General features: G+C 46.1%; 1 protein-coding gene across 1 annotated transcript; it reads left to right on the forward strand.

Moving 5' to 3' along the window:
* The first annotated feature begins 7,761 nt into the window (after positions 1 to 7,761).
* On the forward strand, positions 7,762 to 14,687 carry LOC144950223 (long-chain fatty acid transport protein 2-like). The gene is made up of 8 exons (XM_078880284.1): positions 7,762 to 7,777; positions 8,442 to 8,566; positions 9,047 to 9,241; positions 10,743 to 10,833; positions 11,007 to 11,205; positions 11,658 to 11,755; positions 12,945 to 13,075; positions 13,799 to 14,687. The coding sequence occupies exons 1-8, from the start codon at positions 7,762 to 7,764 to the stop codon at positions 13,973 to 13,975; spliced, it is 1,032 nt and encodes a 343-aa protein (XP_078736410.1). The 3' UTR covers positions 13,976 to 14,687.

Here is a 14,687-nt window from a genome sequence, read left to right on the forward strand (position 1 = left end):
CGTTGCTTTTTACCTTTTACCTTACCTGCTAAAGGGTAAAAGGTAGGGTAGAGTGATTGTATTGTGGTAAGGTAAAAGGTAGGGTAAAGGTAGGCACGTTGTTTTTAACTTTTACCTTACCTTGCCGAGGCCTAGCTCTACACACGCGGCAACCACCGCCAGCAGCACCACGTGCTTGGATTACGTAATACAGTCGAACCTCGGTATACAACCGCTTTGGAATACGTCGAATTTGGTATACGTCGTGTTTTTTCAAGAAAAAATGTCTTGAGATACGACGTCTTGCTTGGGATACGACGCACTTGCTAGAACTTGTATGGGTCGGGATGAGTCACCGCGTTCAGTATCCACGTATGCCCCGTTCACGACTGAAACAAAGCGAGAGGGGCGGGGTGGCGTGGGAGAGAGGAGCGGGGGGCGTGGGGGAGAGGGGTGGGGGATGTGGGGGAGAGGGGCGGGGGACGTGGGGGGCTGCCCCCATGGAGGGTGGAGCCCCGGGTCGAGGCGCGCGCGACCTGTGGGGTTGAGGCACGCCACGTGACCAGCGCAGCTGGCAGCAGCGCGGTCACGTGGCTTCTGTATGCATTTTAGTAATTCGTGTCTAAATTATTTTATACAACCCCATTAATGTATATGCCATAAAAATATCATTTATTTTCCACTGGAACGGATTATTCCCTTTCTCTTTATTTCTTATGGGAAAAATTCGTTTGGTATCCGTCATTTTCGGTATAAGTCCTACCTTCTGGAACGAATTAACGATGTATACCGAGGTTCCACTGTATGTGTTTTTCTTACAGAATGCAGAGAAACATGTTCAATACAACGGAACCGCTGTTAAATACATCAGAATAGACTTTCATATTAAGGTCAATTTGCTTAGCTAAACTATGTTATTTTAAAGAGAGCAAGAGTAACTGATTTTATTGACATCTTGCCAAGATGGTGCTTTAGGATGTTATCTGCTGTGTTCTCAGAGCAAATATACCCACATAAAATGTTCGGGTGTGTTTGTGAAATTATTTAAGATTGTATAAAGACGATCATATTCTTTGCACCAAGAATATCAGAGCTGTTGGCTTGGTATGCCTAGACATAATGTAATGGATCATAAACTGTTCTCTTCCACGAATGCATGCCATTTTACGAACAAAATATGTTTAGTGAAGCAGATTCACCCACCATGAAGTCTGTGACCGAACCGGAGTGCTCGTGCTGTTAGTGCGGCTCCACGCAGAACGTGCTCTGCAGACTCCGCTTGTCCGCCACCCTGGCACAGTGAGTCGGGCTCTTAGCGTGCAGTCAAGTGTGGGAGGCTGGCCAATAAGAGGCATGCGATTACGTAGTTGAACTGTGACAGTTGGTTCAAGAGGTGTCAGTGGGTGGGATCTCTTAAATTGAATGCCCTTGTAGCATTCGAGAAACCGATCAGTCGATTGCCAGTGGGGTGGGAATGCTGTCACAGCACTCTTTGGCACTTCACTTCCGAGAAGACAGGAAATCTAAGCATATTAAACAGGTATATATGATTTCCAGGTCATATAAATATCTGACATTGAGCAGTGAAAAATAAAATCCAAATAAACAAACCTAAAGTGTCTACATCATTAGACCTCCTTTGCCAGTACCAAAATATAATAAGGGTTTTCCCCGTTTTTCTGGCAACAAAACTGAATCTTTTTTTTACAAGGAATCGTGTGTGCATTAACCACAATACTTGTGGTCAAAATGCAAACAAAAAACACACTCTGATAATATATGCATTGTCCTTGAAACTGATTGGTCCACACCAGAGACGGCTTTCTTTTGACAACCCCGAGCTCTCATTACTTTCATAGTGCATTGTCTTTGAGCTGTACGCCTTTTGGCGTCCTCTGGTCAAGCACCAATTGAGACGAGGCTCAGTTTATTTGTGTATGTATGCTGAACTTCTTTCGCACCGTACGTAGCCAACCGTGATAATCGGAGGTGCGATTATAACGGTTATGAACTTAGGGTGTTAGGAATAAGAGAAATTCAAAGACCAGATCTCAGAATGGACCCAGTTCAGCCATGTTGTCAAACGCGCACACGCCTGTTGTGCCAAGGGTTGCGCACACCTATACACGCACAAGATGCACGGTGGTGAGAGCACGAAAGCATTATACACACGTAGTTATTTTACCAAGAGAGCTATCATCATCTGAGCCATACTGTTCGTGTTGCATATGTAGTGTTGCAGACTCTGGAGACTTGTCTTGGAGGCACACTTGTTTATTATAACACACCGTACGGGAATACAACTTATGGCTAGCGTGCCTGACACCGGTCACGCTCTCGGGTCCTCTGGCGGCCGGCAGCACGCTGGTATCTTCAGTGGCGTTTTCAACCCCCGCAGGTAAGTCGGAGTTCTCGTCGTCCGGACCTTGCACGAGGGCTGTTCGTCTTGTTTCCATCTTTTATTCAGCCACTTCTGACTCCAATTGTAGTGTCTTGAATCACAGACGAATAAACTCCTTTGAAGCACACACTGTTTATTGCCTTTCTTTCGACACGGTCCCAAACACACAAGGGGTATATGGTTCCCTTACCCGTTAACTTGAGGAGGTACAGCCTCCGGGCTTGGCGGGACCTACACACAGCCTACCTGCTAACCTAAGGACGTACAGCCGAGCCTTAGCCCTTGGAAGGGCTGGAAGGCTGGGACACAGGGTCCTGCCTATCCAGGACTTATTCTCCCCTGACCGCTGGAACACTGAGCCTCAGCCCTTAGAAGGGCGAGAAGGCTTGGTCCAGGGTCCTATCTTCTTCAGCCCGGGCCAGAGCTCTCAGCGCTCTGGCTTTTATACTGGTTCGTGGCTGGGCTTGTCCAATCCCACGCTACTTTGTGGACCCTTCTGATTGGTTCTTCCCAATCTGTCGTTTGGATCCTCTTTCACCTTATCTGACCCTTGGCCGTTTGTCTGGCAGGAATCTGTGATTACGATCCGCTCTCACCTCTCCCTGACCCCGACCGTTTACCGAGGGAGGCAACGCTGTACCGTAGGTCCCCGAATAATGAGTAGCTATCACCTCTACACATGTGTAGGCTCTTAGATGTTCCAGTATCTTATAAACATATGAAAATTTTCTAAAAACAAATTGTCTAATTGGCCCCAGACACTCAGTGATGGGGTTTTTTTCTGGGTAATCAAATAAAGTGCAGTACTGTAATAATAAATGTTGGTGCACATTGCATCGATAAACAAATTCACGCTTGGAGTTAAGTAACTCACGAAGAACGGGACAAGTCCCTGTGCTCGGTCTTCCTCCACGGCGCGTCGGAGCGTCTCCCCGCGCAGCGAGAACTCCAAGTTCATGGGCAGCGAGCGCAGCCTCACCAGCGACACGAGGCTCGCCTTCAACACTGACGAGTAAGCCTGGCGGGAGTAAAAATTCACCTTCATTCGTATTCAGTAATTGTGTATGGATGTATGTTGAACGTCGTTCGCACAGTCCTTAGCCAAACGTGCTAGTCGGAGGTGCAATTAGGTATAAGTTTTGAGAGCCAAAAGTTACGAAAATGAGAAGCAGGGAGCATTTTCCACACCCTCTGATTGAAGCATCATTCATCAAAAGCGTACGATAATGCTTAATGTTCTTCTATTAAAATTACAATTTGTGGGGAGGGAAATACATTTTGAAACATAAGGTGAACACGGGCATTAGAGAGTGTAGACTGGCACACCTGGTCTGAGGTGTACCCCACAAGTCGTGAGCTGAGGAGTGCGTCATTGCCGACATCCTGGCGGACATCCCAGCGTAACTGTGTAAGAGCGCGTGTCCGTGCCGTCAGGAGGGCCAGCATGGTAGAATCGCTCACTGAGCTCTGTACACACGCACACATATTTTTGGAATGAGTGCAACTAATTGATCCATTAATAATTATAATTGATCAAAAGTTACAAAAAATGGTCCACTGACCTTGGAGGCAACTGTGCTACACATGCAGGCCATGCAAGCACCCTGATGAACACATGTGACAGTATGTCACTATTACATTGCGGTTAATATGACAATTGCTATCACTCATTTATATCAACTGGCCCCTTCTAGCGTTAAAATCTCTTCTTAAACACATCACTTCCAACTTGTATTTCCCACAGCGCCATCCTATCAATTCTCCTGTCTATTTTGATTTGAAGCTTTTATGACTGCAGGAATCCATACTCTATTACTCTTTCCATACTCTTTTAATTATGGTCTACTGTCTGTCTCCATTCTCCACCCCTTAAATGTTTGCTTCTAATCTTTCTTGCCTATTCTGGCAATATGTTGATCGTTTTAGATGTATTTAGATTTTAAATGTACTGCTTCGTAAACCAAAGTGTTGCAAATATGATGATATAGATGAAGGACCTGTATGACCCCACCTCCACATCCGTCTGGGTGATCATGTCGAAAGGTGTCAGGGAGGAACAGCATGTTCACCAGCCAGTCCGTCATCACTATCTGCAGCTCCGTGGAGGCCGGGTTAAATGCCTGGCCCAGATCACGCATCAACAGTTACAAAACACAAACGGTCCCCTTATTACCATAGTTTTAATAATAGTGTTGGAGCTGCTCAATAACCAATAAAACAAGGAATTTTACTTGAATCAAATAACCTACCTACAGTCTCAGCTTGCAAATAAATTGTATATTGAATTTATAAAAAAAAAAATGTTTCTTGCACATGTTTTTTTATTCTGTAAATAAAAAAGATATGAATACTTTTTGGGCCAAATTAAGTCTTACCAAATTAAGTCTGGCCATGTTAAACATTCGTGGCAAGCAATATCTGATCTTCCCTGGACCCCCCTATTCATTGAATATATATTTTTTACTTACATATCTTAAAATATATCCATTAACACGTTTTCTTTAACATTACGCGATTTTATATAAATGTAAATACTTAATTTGCTGTAATGATTGTGTAATAAACTATTTAAATTATTACTTCAGGTAAATTTGTACATTTGTATTGTTACCCTTGCATCTTGTTTTCTCAAAACGTTTCCAAATGTCTTCATTTAACTAAGATGCATATCTCAAAGAGTTCCCGCATGATTTTTGATGGTTGTCCATCGAAACTCCCTCACGAACAACAGCCGCTTCTTGAGGGAAGGCACCTCCAGGCGAGATGTTGGCGGCAGGTCGAATTTGGGGAGAAGCGATTCCTGCCTGATCGACAAAATGGCGGACGCTCGAGCGGGCCGGAGCTCCGCCATTTCCTGCGCTTGGTCGGCAGCGACGGTAGGGCTGTCTGCTCGCTGCCCCTTTCCTCCGGCTCCTCCACCTCCAGGTGCACAACCAGCACTGCTGCCGCGGATAGTAGGTCCGCGAGGCGCGCCTTGCGTACAAGCCGTCCTCCTCCAGACGACGGCAGCACAGAGTCGTCATTTCCTGCCCGCTGCTCTACCGGTACCGCCTCTTTGGGACCAGTTACCGGGGTCCCGAATTCCAGGGCTGTCTGGGGCGATCACCTCCCCGTCATCTTCTTCTTTCAATGACGCTACGGTAAGAGCTTTCCTCCTCGTTTACTTTGATATTGTAAAGGAAACTTTTATTTCCCTATAAATACAATTAAGAGAATTGTCTTTTTTTTATTACTTCTGGCACCAAATTTTGTGATTAACTTCAGAGACACTAATAGTAGGAGGCACTCTGCTTTATTCTAGCCATCACAAGTACAGGGGATAACTATTCGATGGTCAGGACAGCTAGCACACTGCTTCACCAACAACGCCGAGGAGGTGAAGATGAGGACGAAGACGGAGACGAAGACTTGGTAGCACGACCAGTTCCATTCCAGACAACAGCCCCAACCCTGAGTCGGGGCCTCCCTTTCATCCCCCCCAGCGTGGCCTAGCTCTGCCCTCGGCCACGCCCCCTTCTGGAACCTACCAGAAGGTTTCCAGCTTCACCTCACGTGTCCCCTCCGTCACCTTTGCCTGACATCCCTTTCCCCGGCCTATCACATGCCCTGCTGGCAGACTGGGCTGCTACACCCACAGATCCCCCTCTCTGCCAGTAACTAGCGCTACATGCCCTAGTGACCCATTTTATGCCACTATACTCGTGAATCGCTCCTAATCTTTTGAGTAATCCATAGTCGACAAAAAACGTGACATGATTAGCAGCATTGCTTTGATCACTTTTTCCTGTCGCTTAGAAATGGAGCCAAACCTATAGCGGTAGTGTGTTCCCGCATGTTGCAAAGGTTCACGGTTCAATTCCAGCGACTGCCCTGGTTAACGATAATAATATGCGCCGTATGCTTGATAGTGGATGTTAAATATCCCTTGACGTCATTCGCACGAGAAGGCCATTGTGCGCCTCTGTCAGGATCCAAGTTATAAAATTACCTGAAATACTCAACTTAGCAAACATTGCCCTCTGCAGGTAGAACAGTGTCCCAGGTCACCCTTGAAAATGAAGTTATCCTGGTCTCTTAACTGTCTCGCTTGGTTCAACAAAATAAACTCGAAACAAATTCCTACACATGCAAACGTATGTTTACTGCTAATTGATATCATTGAACTTGCACCTGACCATGTCATTTAGAATCTTTACTCAGAATCTTTATTTATCCTGGAGGAGTTTATTACACTGAATTCCACCAGCAGAGCCAATCACGGTTGCAATGGCAGTTGCATATTTGTCAGTTGCATTGCCTCGCATGTACACACTACATTGTTCAGATTTAAACTGAACGTTGGCTATAAGAATATGTTTGACCCTTTCTGGCAATAAAACAGGTGTTAATATGTTTAAACACCAAACTGAAACCTTTTGCAAGGAATCATGTCTGCATTAACCAGATATTACCACAGTTTGGTGTTTATACATCTTCACACCTGTTTTATTGCCGGAAAGGGTAAAACCTATTCTTATATTTTGATCCTGACAAGGGACTTCCAATGATGAACGTTGGCTGCTTGCTCATCTTGCGCACTTATATAACTTTATCCAGGAGGGGGCACTGTGCGTCTCACTTTCTCTGCTTGCGTGGGGAGATGTCGTTGGGAGCAGTTAGCGCTACGCTGCACGACGAACCCAGCCGCCCGAGTTCCATTCCCGCTCACGGTCAAGACCAGTGACGATTATCTGAACCGTTCTTGGGCCTCCTCCTGAAAGGTCGACTCAGCGTTAAAATGAGTACCTGGTCTGATGTGTCAACATCGCCACACGAGGGAGACAAAGGTGACCGGGTGTGGCGCTAACCAACCACACCCCCTCGTGTGCCACAAGTGCCGGCCTTCACAGGTGCTCGCTAACAGCACTTGCCCCAACAGTCTGTTAAAGGCTACACGGGGGATCTTTGCCCTGGTTTGGAGAGGGTGATTGCTCGTGTTGTTGGAAATAAGCTGAGGGTAAGAAAATGATTCGGTGCTAAGATTAGTTTGGTGGACCACCATGCAAATATGCATGTATGTTGAACTTATTTCGCATCGTACAAAGCCAACCGTGATAATCTGATGTGTTATAACGTCAGTAAACCAATGCCAGCAAATGAGCACATTCAGTCAATCGCCAACTTGTGTGTACGAGTCGCGATACAATCGAAATAGTTGTACAATGGGCAGTAAAAAAAATACGGTGCTTTGTGAAGAAGAAAAAAATCGACCAGTTCCATGGACCACTTCCCACAGCCTTTTCGGACCACAGGGTGGGAACCACGAATGTAGGGCATAACGAATAGGGTTAACCGGAGGCTTTGGGTTGAGGTGAGGAGTCGGGTATGAATAGGGTTTTAACATGGGTTTATATGAGGGTGAGCACAGGGTTACGGCTTGGGTTGGGTTAAGATTAGGACAAGGTCTAGAGTTTGCGTTCGGGTTATGGGATGACACCAGACCAACAACAGCATCCGCAATTCGCCACGACGTGGCGGTGACGTTATGGCATTTATTCCAGGCCAGGTGCACTTTGAAGCCCGGGTCAAAGGCTCGCTGGCAAGAGGTCACGGGACAGACCCAGGTGCCGTAGGTTGACTGAGGTCATATGATACCTGACCTCGCACACACCTGACCTTGCAAGAGTGCAGAAGCGTGATCACCACATCTACGCCTCTATATAAGGAACGAAAGAGTTAGACTTCACAAATTTGGCTGTCGCCTAATGAAGCTAGTTGTAATTACTGGCGAAACTTCGTACTCAGATTGTAAATGTTGTGGCTTGGCTCTCCAACAAACCGGTGTGCTGTACTAATGACGAATTGGCATGTTCTGTTTACGTGACAACCCTTACTAGTTTGCTGTGTCGAGTGGTGGCGGGCTTAACGGCACAATTATATATTTACGCAATCTAACCCAAAAAAACAACCTCTATTATGGGTGATATTGGTCGCGAAAGCCTACCACGTGTTAAACTGACACCAGCACTGATCCCATTATCCACCCCCCGTGTTGTCTCGTCGTCTCATCCCCTGGCTTCAGGTGCGCGCTTGGTTCTGCGGAGGAAGTTCTCCGTGAGCCACTTTTGGGGAGACTGCCGCCGGCACGGCGTCACCGTATTCCAGTACGTCGGCGAGATCTGCCGCTACCTCCTCAGCCAGACCAAGGTGCCAAGTGCTGCCTCGTTACCGATCAATGCGCGTTTATATTTGGATCAAGCAATTGCAGGTGATGGGCTCTCAAAATAAGGACCATGTACGTGGACATGTACGGCCCTTTTTGTCAAGGCACTGCTGCATGAGGAGTGCTTCTCAATGGCATGGGGGTCATGGGGGGGTTGAACATACTTCAGTGAATTCAGTTCAGAAATTCAGTGAAGAAGCTCCTAGGCACGCAGAGCAAAATGTCAGACATAATGCCCAACGACACACGATAACAACACCGACAACACATCGGAGCAATTGACAGTACAGCATAAGTGCCAAAACACCTACTCAGTGATAGTACACCACCTTATAAATTTCCTGCATTGTCAGTGATGGCACACACACTATCATGTCCTCTCCATAGATGCTACGAAAACGAACTTTCGCTCAAGGAACATTCTTTTCCCCACCCTCCCTGCCTCCCTCGCGTGCCGTGTCAAGAACGAGCTGGACCGCGTGCACTCGGTACGCATGGCCGTGGGGAACGGAATGCGAGCAGACGTGTGGGCGCGTTTTCTTGAGCGGCACGGGGACGTGAGATTCTGTGAGCTCTACGGCGCCACTGAGGGCAACGTGGGCTTCGTCAACGTGGATGGAAAGCTCGGGGCCTGCGGCCGGGACCTGCCCTTCCTGCGTGTGCGTCGTAATTTCTCAGCCGTTGTTATTATTGTTGTCATTCCGCTGTCAAATCCTGGCTTCTTGCCACACCTCCTTCTTCGCAGACCGCCTGGATCAAGGTTAGCTTAGGGAGTGTGCCTCTATTTTGGGTGTGCTGTCTTGGGACGATGTTAACAACAACTCAACACGTTCGTCAACCACACTATGACCTTATAAAGGAAAATAGTAGAAATTGGTGATGTGTAGGGCAATGGCCCTTCTTTATAGCACAAATATTTAATATATTTAAATTTTAAGGCAGCGTTATTAAGAAACGTGTTGAGTTTGGGTTACTTGTGCCAACACAGTATCGTAAATAATCTATTTTCCTGGTTAATATCGACCCATAACACTCTTGATCACCATGAGAGGTGAAAATGCTGCTTTAGCTGTTGCTGAGCATTTAGACCTTGTTGAGTGGGGCCCTCCAGGTTTTGTTCAAATTGGGATCATCATGAGCAACGGTCGATAGGTAAGCCCTGGCCAAATCCACAGGCATCTTACACAGATGGACTTTGGCACGTTGAATATTGTATGATTAAGAATGCAAATGAATACATACCACAAGGTAAGCAAGACATGAACTGCAAATCAAGAAGAAATACACTACAAAGTATAATTTGCAGAAAATTAACTATCATAATCGTAAGGCAGCAAACAAAGTAGTTTAAATCTACAGTGTCTTAAAATTCACAAAAATGTAAGTCTCCTGATTGAAATTAAAGATAGACCTAAAAAATATTTGTAAGACAGTCTTTGCCCCAGCAGTCAAAGGTAACAACTGTAGTGTTGTGGATTCAGGAGACGCCAGAGACGGTTCTTGGAGGCAACAGTATTTATTAAACCACCTCGCTCGGCAGTACAGTCCCAGAACACTCAGGGTTACTGTCCTCCTATACCACTGTCTGGGGAGGTACTGCCTCCGAGCTAACGTGCCCTAACACAGGACTACACTCAGGGTCCTCCGGCTCTGGGTGCGTAGGGGGAGGCTATTCTAACTCGCCATAGCCAGGGTGCGAGTACCGACCACTGACCCACTGGACCCGGCCCTTACAAGGACGTCGGGCCAGGGGTTCCCAGGGTCTCACCACTGAGCCGCACAGAGTCCCGGCCCTGATAAGGACTGCCGCGCTAGGGGTCTCAGGGTCCTATCTAGCTGGTCTTCGGCTTCTGTTTTCTACTGGGTCCCGATCGGCTGGGGAGGTGCCCTTTTATGCAGCAGCCTCCCCCCCCCCCCGTTGGTAGCACCGAGGGGCTTAGCTGTCTGGGATCCTGAGCCCCCAGCAGCCCCTCCCCTATTGGGCTGGTACTGCAGCCCCTCCATTGGCGGTATGAGGTACCGCCTGCAGATGGGCCCCGTCTACCACTACCGGTAAGTGCGGCCCATCTACGGCACTACGTAACTATACCTTGTGCGGGAGGACTACAAGGGAAAGATGAGTGACCTTGAAATTGTTCGTGTGGCTTTACTTCGTTTCAGCTCCTCATAAAGTATGTTCTTGTTAAGTATGACCATGAAAAGGATGGACCAGTGCGTGATGACAAAGGCTTCTGCATCCCCTTACCCAGAGGTGAGGGCGCCAGACACTGACGACCATAGCTCAATAACAAGGCAGACACACCAAGAGGAGATTCATAAATATTATTTGCATTCATAGCTGCTCCCGAACAGTACTTGCCCTAAGTTTGTTAAAGCTTATATGTGGGATATTTGTATTTGTCGGCATGTGGGTTAATGGAGCAGGACAGCCAGGTCTCCTGGTGGCCCTGATCTCGAAGCACATGCCATTCGATGGTTACTTGGGGAACGCCGAGTTCACGCAGAGGAAGGTTCTGCACAACGTTTGCATGCATGTGGACCGCTACTTCAACTCGGGAGACATCATGCGCATCGACGAAGAAGGCTTCATCTACTTCATCGACAGGGTTGGGGATACTTTCAGGTGATTGTCGCTCTCATTTTCATTATCTCTGTCTTCAGTTCAACGCATAAGAGACAGGTCCATAGTTCACGCTCCTGATGTCTCATCTACCTCCTGCTTCCCCTCTGTCCCTGCTTTGGATGATCCCAGAAAGCAGAGTAGAGGTGATTTCCCCTGGTCTTCATCGATTGTGTTCTATTAGATTATCTCCAGATAAATTATAATGCTGTACCTAGGACACTCATCAATCATCAGCATCTGGAATTATCATCAGCATCATCAAATTACAGTTGTGGTTTTTAGTTTCCTCCCAAATGGAAGTCGTGTATTCCTACTTTTGGTTATGGTTCATATATGTAGGTGTAGTTATTTTGGAAATGTCAGCTCAGTGATCAGAGCTAGGCCATTGCGAGCGACCTCGGGTACACCCGACTGGCTTGAACTCGTGTGGATTCCTTGTTTCTGTCCATAAGGTGGAAAGGTGAGAACGTCTCGACCATGGAGGTGGCAGACACTCTGAGTGACCTGGACTTCATCAAGGAAGTCACAGTGTATGGTGTCACCATCCCAAGTTGGTGGCGCAGCTAATGATCGACTTTAAAACAAAACTTCAATGGAAAGCAGATTGATGAATGATTCAGCATCTTCTCGCCACTCTTCTATCGCTACTACCATGGTTTCTGCCCCCGTGAACTTCACTCAGTGATTCCTCCTGCTCCCATGTTGGGGACTCAATCTTCCAGACTAATTAATACCTCAGTGGGCTTCGCCTGGTAGGGTGGGGATGGTTTCGTTTTATTTGTATGTTTTTGGCTGATTTCTTTACCTTTTTTGTACTTTGTACTGCTATCGTGTTTTTGTATCGATTGTTGTTGTAACGTTCTTACCTGCCCCTATTGGACATCTGTGAAAGATAACTGTATAGCTCGTAGAATTCCTCCAGTATAAATAAATATTCCTATTCAGACTACTCTTGTCTCATCCACACCACACTGCAGTTTAAAATACCTCTGTCTTCTTATTCCCTCGCAACTGTTCAAGTTCTTATAACTTTGCTCAATTCAAGAGATGTATTAACGATGACCTATCTACTTTCAATAATGCGGGGTGGGGTGTTGCTGGCCGCTTTGCATGTTGGGCCTCTGGGCCTGTCCTCGGCAATCATATATCACGAGCTTAATCAATGTTGATCTCATTTTTTCCCCTAGTTATTGAAGTAAAACATGTATCGGATCGCCCTCACCAAATTAACAATATGTTCGCATTATATATAAGTGGTCATCAATCATTGTCGTCAATATAATATTCATGGGGGTAACCACATGCTAAGAAACGTTTTATAGGCACTGAATAAATGTATATTATTTTCTATTTTGTGATGTTATGAACGTTTTCTTTGTCTTCACTCGTTGTTCTTGTTGATAATGAACGTAGTTAAACAAGTTATAAAAAGTAACACTTAAGCATAGAGGATTCTTACACCAATGTGTGTAATTATCAGTACAGAAATTGATGGGCAACCTTTAGGGCAAACGTTTTGAGTAATTCTTTTATCAGTTTATCTTGTTTTCAATAAGGCAAGTCCAAAATAGCTAGACAACTTTATACTACCGGTCCATATATATTGGATCATCTTTATGAGAGTTGTAGTTCTGGACGGACAGAGCGAACGCATAAACGCTTTGAACATTAGTTTGAAACCATAAAAAATATCACTATGAACCACCACCACTGCTGGTGGCTGCGTTTTTTGTTCTCAGATAACGAGGGCCGGGCCGGCATGGCAGTTGTGATCCTCGAGGAGGGCCACTCGCTCGACGGCCCGGAGCTGTACCGCCACGTTGTAGGACACTTGCCAACCTACGCCCGCCCGCCCTTCATCCGCTTGCAGGTAGAGGTTGTCCGCCATGGAGCCTACAGAGTGGCGTCGCCGGACTGTGAGATATGGAGAGGCCTTAATCCAGCAGTTTGATTATAGCTGATCGTGATGGATGGGTGGATGAAGGGCTCAGGTCGATCCCCAACAGGGCTTTGAACTTAAAACCTTTTGATTGCAAAGCTTGCACTCAACCACTGTGCTACCACTGAGTTTTACAGTGTTTGATTTTTTTTCCTTCCCCCACATCTCTCCGATTAGCACGGTTGACTACGTATGGTGCAAAAGAAGTACATACTAGCTCACCCTGCCATAGGAATGTAGACTTTCCACCACTTGCTAAGGGCTACATACTCCTGATGATCACTGCCCCATGGTTACTCGAGTAGAAAAACTCTGGCTTTTGGAGTTATTTTCAGATCATGGCAATGTTGTAAATAATATTTGCTGTACATGCGCAAAATGTTAACATCATTACATGAACATATGGGCATTTGATACAATCTATACCAAAGAACAGCAGGCATCCTTTAGTTTGTTTACACATTTTTATTTTTATTTCAAAATCATAGTCAGAATATTTATTTATATTGGAGGAAAACGATGAGCTACAAAACTCATTTTGACAGATGTCTAGCAGCGGCAGGTTTTATCTGTGATTATTTTGTTTACTCGTAGTGTGTTTTCCTAATTATTTTACCATTCCGGATGTCACACCCTGAACCCCTTGTCACACAGGAAGCATTGGAATTGACGAGCACATTCAAGCAGATCAAGACGCACCTCTTGCAGGAGGGCTTCAACCCGGCGCTCACCCGTGCGCCCTTGTTTTACCTGGACAATGCAGCGTGCAGCTACACGCCGCTAACGCGACAAATCTACGAGGGCATCGTCAACGGCAAAGTGAAGCTCTGAGTGACGAGCATGAGGGTTTTGAGCCAAGTCATTCCTCAGAGGAGGGATCAGAATCAGTATTCATCCTGGAGGAATCCGATGTGCTATGAAGCTCTTTTTTCACAGATGACCAGTTGGGTCAGGTTAGTCATAAAGTTAGGTGGAACCATGGTGCTGAAGTAATGCCTCTTTTTAATAATAAGAGGCTGATATCTGACACCAGTTGGGATTTGTTTTAATCCAGCTCAATTCCTGAGCCACCGAGCCAACTCAGTTTTTTTAGTCTTTTGTGTCATACGAAAGCAGAGTTATGAGCGAACACCTACACATAATATATAATGACAAATATCTATACTGCCATTTGCTGGCAACACGTGATGATCTTCACGCAGTCTGCATGTGCCAATGGTGGTCAGCGTGCTATGCTATGATCTCGGCGACCCGAATTCAATTCCTGGTCACGGCCAACGTTTGTGGCGGGCGGTATCCTCCACCATTCTCTAACCTGCACTGCCCATAATGCTGAATTATGGTCAAACAACCCCTGTGACCAATATTGAATTGGGAGGTTTTCATTCAGCAGATGCTCGTTAAATGGCTGTAACTTACAACTGAGCAATCTCATAGTGCTGTTGGTGATTATGGTCATGGCGCTTAGGGATATTCAAGATATTTTGTGCAATGCCACCTCAGCAGTTGCTTTTATGTGCAAATGGAATTTAAATTGTATGGC

This window comes from Lampetra fluviatilis, chromosome 3 (assembly GCF_964198595.1).
Source record: "Lampetra fluviatilis chromosome 3, kcLamFluv1.1, whole genome shotgun sequence".
NCBI classification, from domain to species: domain Eukaryota; kingdom Metazoa; phylum Chordata; class Hyperoartia; order Petromyzontiformes; family Petromyzontidae; genus Lampetra; species Lampetra fluviatilis.